The sequence below is a fragment of the Populus euphratica genome, unplaced genomic scaffold, assembly GCF_000495115.2.
Source record: "Populus euphratica unplaced genomic scaffold, PopEup_1.0 scaffold788.1, whole genome shotgun sequence".
NCBI lineage: Eukaryota > Viridiplantae > Streptophyta > Magnoliopsida > Malpighiales > Salicaceae > Populus > Populus euphratica.
The window spans coordinates 118,128-128,597 of NW_011500449.1; the positions used below are offsets into that span (position 1 = coordinate 118,128).

The following is a 10,470-nucleotide window of genomic DNA, read 5'->3' on the forward strand; positions in this document are numbered from 1 at the left end:
CACAAACAAACTCTATTTAATTTTTCATCATTAATAAAAAAAAAAAAAAAAAAAAAAACCTGAAAAATCTGCTGACACACAAAGGAAGTCCCTCATTTCTTGTGGTACACTAAATAAACCCCACTTCAGAGAGTACAGATTCTCTATACCCTTCACTCCTTATCCTCTTCTGTCAAACCGGGTCGCGGCCATGCCTCCCCACATGGTGATGTCTGCGACCGAGAGAGCGAGTGCGCCACACTCGCGAGTACAGAAACAGGAACCTTATCGACGCCATGGCATTCTCGTAAATGGAACGGGGCTCTGTGGCCAGTTAACTAACAGTCCATTACTACTCATCTCTTTAACAGGAGGATTTTAGCAGATATACAAGGACACACGCATGCCACACAAATCAACGGTCAAGATTCTCTCTGCTTTTTAACCAGATCACTCTCACCCTTAGATCCAGAGAGGACTAACCATGGTTAGAAGAAAACATTGTTTCGAACCATGGTTAAGTTAAGCTGCAAGTCACTTGAGTTAAACTTAAAAAACACAAGTTTTTCCATGTTCTTCTTTTTCTGTTGGGTTTTCTGGGAATATAGAGAGAGGAGAGATGAAAAATCTGAACTTGAAGTGGTAGTACGTGGTGGTCTCCCTCTCTGTAACATAATCTCTTTGTTTTTGTGTTACTGTTATTGTTATTGTTATCTTGGGATTTTTTATTTAGTTAAGAATTTCCATTTATGGAACCCTCAAGGTCTCAGATCTCGTTTGTTTGATCTGTCAATGTTTATTCTTGGGTTTTTCAGTTCTGTGTAATGTAATCATCACCATCGGATTCAACAACATTATCATTTCATAAAACCTAACGAAAGAAAAGAAAACCCATAAATTTTGCCTTCACTTTCTTGAGAAAGTTTGAGTATTTTCTCTCTTTTGTATCATTTTTAATAAACCCATTTGGTTTTTAGATCTCTGGATCTGTTTCAATCGTTGTAAAGATAAAAAGTTCTAGTTTCTAGATCTAGGTTTTTTTTCTTTTCTTTTCTTTGGTAGGTTTTGAATTAAAATGAATTATTTCCCAGATGAAGTATTAGAGCATATTTTCGATTTTGTAACATCACAAAGAGACAGGAACTCAGTGTCCCAAGTATGTAAACCATGGTACAAGATCGAAAGTAGTAGCAGGCAGAAGGTTTTTGTAGGCAATTGTTATGCAATTAGTCCTCAGAGAGTGATTGAGAGGTTTCCTGGTTTAAAATCTATTACTTTGAAGGGAAAGCCTCATTTTGCTGATTTTAATTTGGTTCCACATGATTGGGGAGGCTTTGTTTATCCATGGATTGAAGCTTTTGCAAGGAATAATATGGGGTTAGAGGAGCTCAAGTTGAAGAGGATGATAATATCCGATGAGTGCTTGGAGCTGATTTCAAGGTCTTTTGCCAATTTCAAGTCCTTGGTTCTTGTTAGTTGTGAAGGCTTCAGCACTGATGGCCTTGCTGCTATTGCTTCTAATTGTAGGTAAGAAATGCTTTGCTTTGTGGGTTTTTGTTTCTGTCTTGTTTGATTACCCATCTGGCTTGTATTTTGCTGTTACTGCTGATTTTTCATTTATAATTTTTTTAAGCGTGATACAAGAAAACTAGGCTTCTTAACATAGTTTTGGTGGTTGCTATTTGTGGAGTACTAATGCAAGTGCTAGCTCTGTTCTGGCCATGGTGGTTGTTAATATTTGAATACTAGTGCTAGTGTCAAGTCTGTTTGGGTTCTTACTAGCAATTTGGTTTTGGAATGCCTTTGATTTGACTAGAGAGAAGTAATATTGAGACTAGTATTTTTAGATTTGGGATTTGTTTTGCAGTACGGGTTTTGGTTTGCATTGCATGGGGTTCTGTGGCTGTCAAATTGACGGTGGATATATGGTTATTAAGCAATTAATGCTTGAATCTGCTTGCCAGTTACTGAATATAGAGTAAAATTACAACCTAAAAGGCTTAGGAATCTATGATGGAGTGGTGGATGTAGTTTGGTGTAACTGTACGGTGAAAAGTGTTGGAAGATTTGATGATTCTTTTGTTTTTTAGATCTTGAAGGGCATGTGATTCGGCTCTATACTTCTTGTTATTTATAATGTTGTGTAGGCATTTCTTGAAGGGCATGTGATTCGGCTCTATACTTGTTATTTATAATGTTCTGTAGGCATTTATGTGGTGTTGGTGTTGCTATTTGTAAATTTTACTGCATTGGCCCCTCGTTCCAAAAAAAAAGGAAAAAAAACGAAAAACCTCCCTTTATGATTTCTGAAGTCTCTTTCTAATTCCCAATTGAGTCTTAAGTGGCGTTCATTGTTAGTCCAGATGGTTGTTTCGCGTTTGAGGCTTCAATTATTTGTGAAAATTGGTATCCAATTTGATCTCTTTAAAAGCCTCTGAAAGATACAATGCCGACTAAACAAGGAGCAATAATCATTTCGTTGACTTAATATGAATAGAAGGAAATGACGTGAGGGGTTTCAGGAGATAATTGGCTATGTTCTAACTACTTTGAATGTCTTTCTTCGACCCAGGTTTCTTAGGGAGCTGGACCTGCAAGAAAACGATGTTGAAGATCATAGAGGCCATTGGCTTAGCTGCTTTCCTGATACCTGTACATCTCTTGTATCACTTAATTTTGCATGTCTCAAAGGAGAGGTCAATGTAGCAGCACTTGAGAGACTTATAGCAAGATCTCCTAATCTGAGGAGTTTGAGGTTAAATCATGCAGTACCACTTGATGTACTTCAAAAAATATTGATCCGAGCACCTCATTTAGTGGACTTGGGTGTAGGGTCTTATGTAAATGATCCAGATTCTGAGACCTATAATAAATTAGTGATGGCTATTCAAAAGTGTATGTCAGTCAAGAGTTTGTCAGGATTTCTGGAGGTTGCTCCCCACTGCCTACCAGCTTTTCACTTAATCTGCCCGAACTTGACTTCCTTGAACTTAAGTTATGCTCCAGGAATTCATGGTGCTGAGCTCATAAAGCTAATTCGCCACTGCATGAAACTCCAGCGCTTATGGGTATGCCTGTTTACCTGTTTTTAGGAACTCACAAGTTTACTTGTTCTCATGATGACTTTTAGTGGTTTATGCTATATCTGTAGATACTGGACTGCATTGGAGACCAAGGACTAGAAGTTGTTGCTTCCACTTGCAAGGATTTGCAGGAAATAAGGGTCTTTCCTTCTGATCCATACGTTGGGAATGCAGCTGTGACAGAAGTGGGCTTGGTCGCTCTTTCTAGTGGTTGCCGTAAGCTCCACTCAATTCTATACTTCTGTCAGCAGATGACCAATGCAGCCCTCATTACTGTAGCTAAGAACTGCCCCAACTTTACCCGCTTCCGGTTGTGCATCCTTGACCCCACAAAACCAGACGCTGTGACCAATCAGCCATTGGATGAAGGTTTTGGGGCTATTGTTCATTCATGCAAGGGTCTCAGGCGCTTGTCAATGGCTGGCCTGCTGACTGATAAAGTTTTCCTCTACATTGGAATGTATGCCGAGCAGCTTGAAATGCTTTCTATTGCATTTGCTGGGGACACTGACAAGGGAATGCAATATCTGTTGAATGGTTGCAAAAAGCTTCGCAAGCTAGAGATAAGGGACTGCCCTTTTGGTAATGCAGCGCTTTTAATGGACGTGGGAAAGTATGAAACAATGCGATCCCTTTGGATGTCATCATGCGAAGTTACCCTTGGAGGCTGCAAGTCCCTTGCGAAGAAGATGCCAAGGCTCAATGTGGAGATCATTAATGAAAATGATCAGATGGATGTTAGTGCTGATGATAGGCAAAAGGTAGAGAAGATGTTCCTATATCGGACATTGGCGGGGCGAAGGGAAGATGCACCAGAGTTCGTTTGGACTTTATAGGTGAACCAGGGGTGTGTTTTTGAGGCCCTGCCCAGTATTTCACTGTTATTAAGTAGTTGTACTTTGTTTAGGCAGCTGATTTTATGGATTTTTTAGCCTACTGATGTTCCGGTGGCATGCGACTATTTTTTTTATAAATTTGTAAGAGATTGCTACTTTGTACTTCATGTTTTTATATATGTAACTGTGCAAGTATTTGCATGATCAGCCAGTTCCAGCAGGAATTGGATTCTCAAGTACGAGTTTGCCTACCTTCCTTCTAAGCAGATATTCACAAGACTGAAGATAATGGAACTCCGAACTCCTATAGAGTACGGGCAGAAGAGTTCAGCTCGATTCTTTAACTAAACCTACTACAATTATTATCACACGGTCCCATGCATCAATGTTGTAAAAATCTCATTCTGTGTAAATGGGGTTTGGGTCAGGTTTCATATCGGACAAGGTTAAGAGCTGACCCGGTTGGTGGTCACATTTAATTAACTTGTCGGAGATTTCGTGAAGAGGTCAAACCCATAACTCAGAACATAAACTGGATTTTACTTGACTTGAATTCCTTGTTAGGATGCTCTATGCTAGGATTTCAGCTTGTTAGTATCACGCATGAATGGAAGTTCTTCAGATAAAAAAAATTCTAGGTTTGGCGAAGCTTAAAGACTAAAAATACACCAACTTCAAGTGTTTGTTTGATATCATGCATGAAAATATATTAACATAATTTTTTTAATTTTATTTTTAACATCAAAACTATAAATAACACTAAAAATACATTAGTTTAATATTTTATCAAATAAAATACACTTAAAAATAGAAACTACTATATTCTCAAATACTTGTGTTTGTGGTAGGGGTTTAAAAAAATAAATTAAAAAAACACAAATTAAGAGTTTTTAGTAAAATAAATATAAAATTATAATATATATTAATTAACCAAACATTTTTAAAACGACCGTTATAGCAAAACACCATCTACACCACAAAACGGACCCTAAGTAGCATAGCAGAAGCGCTGAGAAATCTTAAACGGCAGTCAACGTCAGTCTATTAATGAATCATTGGCTTCTAGCAGATGATAACAAGCTGTACCCAATTTCATATTGCGCAACTCCTCGACTGCAGTTGAAGGTGTCTCAACTTATGCTTTCCCTCCAAAGAAGTTTCCTGAAAACTTCATGCAGGTATCTTTTGTGGGTTCTTTGCTATGACCATTAGCTTACAACCTTTATTTTTTACTTAATGGAGACCTTTTCCACCTTCCACGATCCTTCAAAGTCATGAAGTCACTGACATCAGCTTGCAGAGTAAATATGAAGCTTTCCTTGCTGACGCAAAAGAAAAGAAAGAAATGCTTTGCTAGAAGCCTTCAGCACAGGAGTAAGCTTTGCCAGAGAACTTTATCTAGGATGCCGCATTAAAGTCAAGAAGATCAATGAAATCATAGCATTGAAGCATATTCATATTGTTTCCAATTTGGAGGAAATGACTATTAAATTATATGTGCATAGAAACCCATACAAATACAGAATCTCTCAACAACCACAACGCAAAACCAGAATTACCAGACCCCATATACATCATTTGAAAATTAATGAAGCAACCAGATTTTAGAAGCAGCACTCCTCCAACACACAACAGCAACAAAGTGCGGCCAAACTGCACATTTAGAATAAATAACCATCATTATCACATCAATAATTAAGAAAAAAAGGTGGCATTCATTAAATGAAGTCCATACACAAAATCAAATAGATACCATGATCAGAACATTGCAAGGTGAAGTAACTACGGATTTACCAATCCAATTTCCAAAATACCAATAGCTAAGAGACCGGAAGCATTCAGAACAACAAAGAAGTATCAAGTGCTCCCTCATTTATAATGCAAATCATTGAGCGACAGCATGCCAGATTGCTAACCAAATGACAAAACTATATGCATTTGCAGCATGGAAAGCTGTTCAAGGCCACAGGATATGAAACCAAAGATTTAATATCAAACACAGAGAAGACATATACTGATGTCCACAAGAGAGAAACATCAAAGACAATGATCACAAGGTATCAAAAAGCTCCTGTTTATCCTGGGGATCCAGAACTTGTAGACATTGACTATGACTGAAGTAACAGTCAGTTGTCGATCTGTCAGATAACTTGTTGAGTTCTGAATTCCAAGCACTGAATGCTACAAGTGTAAGAAATATATTAATCCATTGACCTAGTCAGGTCTTTTCTGATCTACAGAGCTTAATCAAAATCTTTTGTTTTCTTTACAACAACTGCCAATTTTTGTGATGAGCATAGACCCTTCTTTTCAATGCCGTGTCAGGACCTTCATAGGAATGGTACAAGTAAGAGGCTAATTCTAGACAATAAAAACTGCTAGATGTATATGGCTGTCCACTGTTGTATGTCAGACAATTGTTTAGGATCTTGTTCGACATAATTTGTGAGCTATGATAATGAAGTAAATTATCCTGGTGCTCCAATAAGATTATAGATACTTAACCATCATGTTTAATGTCATCCGATGTATGTGTATGCATGCATGTTTCTATAAAGAAGAGCAAAACGAAAATCCAAATTGATATTCTCTTTGGACCTCCAGTTAACAAGGATGCTACTGATTAAAGCTCCAAGGTTTCATACCTTTCACTTTGCTGACACCAGCCGCCTGGGGGGTGGGGGGGGATCTCTTATAATTTAAATAATGAATCGCCTAATAAAACCCAAAAGAAAGAGAAGTCCTAGAGTTCCCATCTCGCAGAGTTAATTGCCACAAGGTGACAAGACAATCGGATCCTACCAGAGTTCGAACTAAACACTTACCAATGAACACCAGATATCAAAAGCCTCTAGCTGATCTAGCACCAATTTTACCAAGATTACAGATATCGAGTAGGACGCAAGTTTCCTAGTCGTACTTCATAAATTTCAAGTTAGCTTGTTCAGTTATGGGCTCTCAATCCATTAAGTTATAGTATGATATTCGATCAACCACAGCAGGTTTTTAAGGATTTACAAGGCTTATTCAAGACCCTTCCATTGCTTAGTTACCAACCTTTGTTAGGTGCATGGGCAGTTCTATTGTGCTCTATTCTTTTACAAGCCTTAGTAAGTAACGTACTGGCCAGAGATTTGGCACAGCCATTAAAAAGCACTAGATGCATATTGCTGTTATAAGCTGAGCAAATATTTCAAACGTTGTATTCTAACAGTTTCGCTGTGACACGGATCTGCATGCATGTTTAGTAAAGTATGGATGCAAGAGAAAGATTGACTAAATAAGTATATGTGCCCTAGTCATGCAATAGTTAGGTTTTCACGAAGTAGTTAGATAAAAATATCTTCCTGGTCGCCTGAGGATTAGATGCCCAACCAATCCTACATATATAATTGCCGATTCAACACCATCTGACCACCTCATATTGTTAAAGAAAACCCGCAACCAGTCAAGTGCAATTCATTACAGACAGTATTAGATTGGACGATAATCTAAGACGGAATTAGTTGTTGCCTCGACTGATCCAAAATGAAACTGATAAGATAGGACAAGTTTCTAAGATGGAACTATCTACTGGTTCTAAACATTTAAAACTCCATCATTGACTTGAATCCCATAACATTAAACAAAATTCAAGACCAAGATCTCACAAAAATAAATAAGTAAACCATCCCTTTATATTAGATAAAAACATCAACATTATAACGACCGCATCCAATAAAAACCCAACTACCATAAGATTATCAACAAGAGACATGAGAAACAGAGATTAAAAAAAAAGCGCATACCATCCACGTAAGAACGAGGAGCAACCACCATAATTATCCTGGTAAGGGTGATGTTCATAATGACAACACTGCTGGTACTGTGGCGGACCTGGAGGCGTTGGATACCCTTCAGCGAAATACCCTTGGTACCCACGTGGTGGCCCCGGTGGGGGGGATCCTGGATATCCTGGAGGTGGTGGCGCCGGTGGTGGGTATCCTGGATACCCTGGAGGTGGTGGTGGTGGGTACCCTTCGTGTGGAGGTGGTGGTGGGTACCCTTCGTATGGTGGTGGGGGAGGCGCTGATGGCGGGTACCCTGGAGGCGGGTAAGGTGATGAGTACCCTGTCAGTTCAAAATCAATCAGATTCTAAATTCAAAATAGAAGGGGGGAAAAGAGAGGTTGATTACCTGGAGGAGAGCAGGGATCATGAGGGGCTCTCTGGTAACTCATGACTATCTTTTGGGGCTCTTCAAGATTGAAGAGAAGATGGATCGATAGATGGATGGAAGGGTTTCTGTTGTTTTTGTTAAGACAGGAAGATTGCAAAGCTTGAAGATGAGGGGGATTTTTATTTATTTTTTATTCTTAATGGGATTGTAATATTGTGAGGGCTGTCTTTCTGTAAGTTGACGATCTCTTTTTCTCGTTCGTTGGATAATATTGACAAATAAACATACTGAACGGTCTTGATTTGAAGGTTAGCTGGTCCTGTTTGTTTGTATAACAAATCAGTTTAACCACTGGGATTTTAGATTTATTTTTTAAAAATTATTAATTTAAAATTTATGAATTTTAGAATTATTAAAAATTTATATAATTATTAATTTTAAAATTTATAATATTAGTTTTAAAATTAATTAGTTCGAACATTTACATTATTTTTTTTTAAAAAAAATCATCAAGTAGCAGCAGTAAACAATCCATTGTAGGGGTACCAAGGCAGAGACCATGGCTCACAACATTTGGCACAACTTCATGTTTTTGATGATTTAGATTTGAGAAACTTGAGAAATCAACTTTTTACTGTCAACATCACGATCATCTTGAATTCATCAGTTCCCGGAGCTGCACGGCGCAAGATGAACCGGCCTGAAGCTAAAGCAGGTGGATTTGAGTCTCTGTACAGGAGGGCCTTCAAAGCACGTGCTGATCCAAATGAACAGCTGAGGAAGACATTCGCCTGCAATCTGTACACAACAGCAGATCCAGCTACTAGAACCCCTTTATCTATCTGTTGCTCATGCAGCTTTCTGTAGTGACCGCCATTTATCCTTCACAAGGTAAAGCAAATTGCTACAAGCCGGCATAAACTGTGTACCCAGGGCGCCTGGCAGATTATGCCAAGGGAAGTGCGCTGATATTAATGATACACAGAGCTCTGTAAGGTTGCATGGCAAGAATGTTTACTACGTGTCTGGACATGCCAGTACTCTTTGCAATTTCATGACAGATATCGTAGTGAAGGAGAATTATAGAATGATCGGCAGAGGACATTATTAGATTATGAAATCTTCCAGAGGTCAATGGAACCAGAGCGAAATTGTTCAATGAAATCGGAAGAATTACTTAAAGCTGAGAAATCAACGGGTGAAACCGTTTAGCTCTCTTACGCTGATATGGAGGCCACTACTCTTATGTTCAGGTACTTCAGCAAGGTCAATCCGTCAGTCACCTGGATAACAAAAACAATTGCATTCTGAAAACATAAACGCCGTTGCCGGGGATCGAACCCGGGTCACCCGCGTGACAGGCGGGAATACTTACCACTATACTACAACGACTTCGTTGCTATGCATGCCATCTATTATTTATTCATCCAAATCACCATACTTTTTTATAAATTCAGTCTTGTCTCGGCTCTAGCATAACAGTTTTGAACGACATCCCAGATAGATTCTACTATTGGCCACGGGTTGGATCTAAACTTTTGAGAATATAAAAAAAAATATATATTTAGATTTTTTAGGAGTTGGGTATATCCTTAAAAAAAAAAGATACAAAAAAATAACATGTGTTAAATTCATGACTCAAAGCTTATTAAGTTAAATTATTTTTTTATTTTATTATATGACAAAAAATACAATAATATATTTATAATCAATCCAAAATTAATAATAAAAATTAAATAATTAAATGTAAAAAAAAAATATAAATATCCACAAACAAAAAAGCCCATCAAAATTGGCCACCAAGCCTATACAACAAATCCAGACACGTGGGGTTGAGGCGGACCCTATATATATATATATATATATATTTATTTATTTATTTATTTATTTATTGTATGTTTGAGAGGTGGAAAACCTTTTTAAAAAAAAAAAATTATGTGACAAGCAACTTGTCTGCTATTACATGACAAAAAATAATATCCACGCTCCGGCTCAAACCTAACGCCACATGTTAGTGAAGGCACAAAATAATTATGATATCAAATGATTGAAATAATATATTAACCTTGTTCACTACTTTTTTTTGTTTTTATTAAGGTAAGTATTTGAGTTTTTTTTTATTTTATTAAGTAAGCATTCGAACAAGTTTGTTTGTCCATACCTTTTAGTTGTATGACTAAATGTCATGTCCATGTGATGCTATGGACTTTTGGCATATAATATGCTTGTACATTGTTGTAATTTAGTAGAAAAAAATTATATGAAAAAAAATTATCATAATTTATAATATTTTTAAGGAAAAAATTATAAATTTAAATTTTTAATCAGCTTAATATTAAAAAAATAGAATTAATAAAGAAAATTTTAAAAAAAATCATAATAAAAAACAAAAGAAAAAAATACTATGTAGGGAA

The 10,470-nt window shown here is 37.2% G+C and overlaps 2 protein-coding genes, 1 long non-coding RNA gene and 1 other non-coding gene across 5 annotated transcripts; 1 reads left to right on the forward strand and 3 right to left on the reverse strand.

Annotated features, from left to right (window-relative positions):
* Positions 1-539: 539 nt before the first annotated feature.
* Positions 540-4,134, forward strand: LOC105114757 (protein AUXIN SIGNALING F-BOX 2-like). The gene is made up of 3 exons (XM_011011418.1): positions 540-1,506; positions 2,552-3,047; positions 3,131-4,134. The coding sequence occupies exons 1-3, from the start codon at positions 1,055-1,057 to the stop codon at positions 3,896-3,898; spliced, it is 1,716 nt and encodes a 571-aa protein (XP_011009720.1). The 5' UTR covers positions 540-1,054; the 3' UTR covers positions 3,899-4,134.
* Positions 1,721-2,545, reverse strand: LOC105114756 (uncharacterized). The gene is made up of 2 exons (XR_840199.1): positions 2,162-2,545; positions 1,721-2,102 (listed from the first exon to the last, which is right to left on the reverse strand). It is a non-coding gene; the product is annotated as an uncharacterized LOC105114756 (long non-coding RNA).
* A 1,175-nt stretch (positions 4,135-5,309) lies between the features above and the next one.
* On the reverse strand, positions 5,310-8,237 carry LOC105114758 (cysteine-rich and transmembrane domain-containing protein A-like). 2 transcript variants are annotated; one of them, XM_011011420.1, is made up of 3 exons: positions 8,075-8,237; positions 7,687-7,981; positions 5,310-5,551 (listed from the first exon to the last, which is right to left on the reverse strand). In XM_011011420.1, the coding sequence occupies exons 1-3, from the start codon at positions 8,115-8,117 to the stop codon at positions 5,503-5,505; spliced, it is 387 nt and encodes a 128-aa protein (XP_011009722.1). In that variant the 5' UTR covers positions 8,118-8,237; the 3' UTR covers positions 5,310-5,502. The 2 variants fall into 2 exon arrangements, with proteins under 2 accessions (XP_011009722.1, XP_011009721.1); XM_011011419.1 differs by having other exon boundaries at positions 7,687-8,008; positions 8,075-8,230.
* A 1,139-nt stretch (positions 8,238-9,376) lies between these two features.
* On the reverse strand, positions 9,377-9,448 carry TRNAD-GUC (transfer RNA aspartic acid (anticodon GUC)). The gene has a single exon. It is a non-coding gene; the product is annotated as a tRNA-Asp (tRNA).
* Between the last annotated feature and the right edge of the window lie 1,022 nt (positions 9,449-10,470).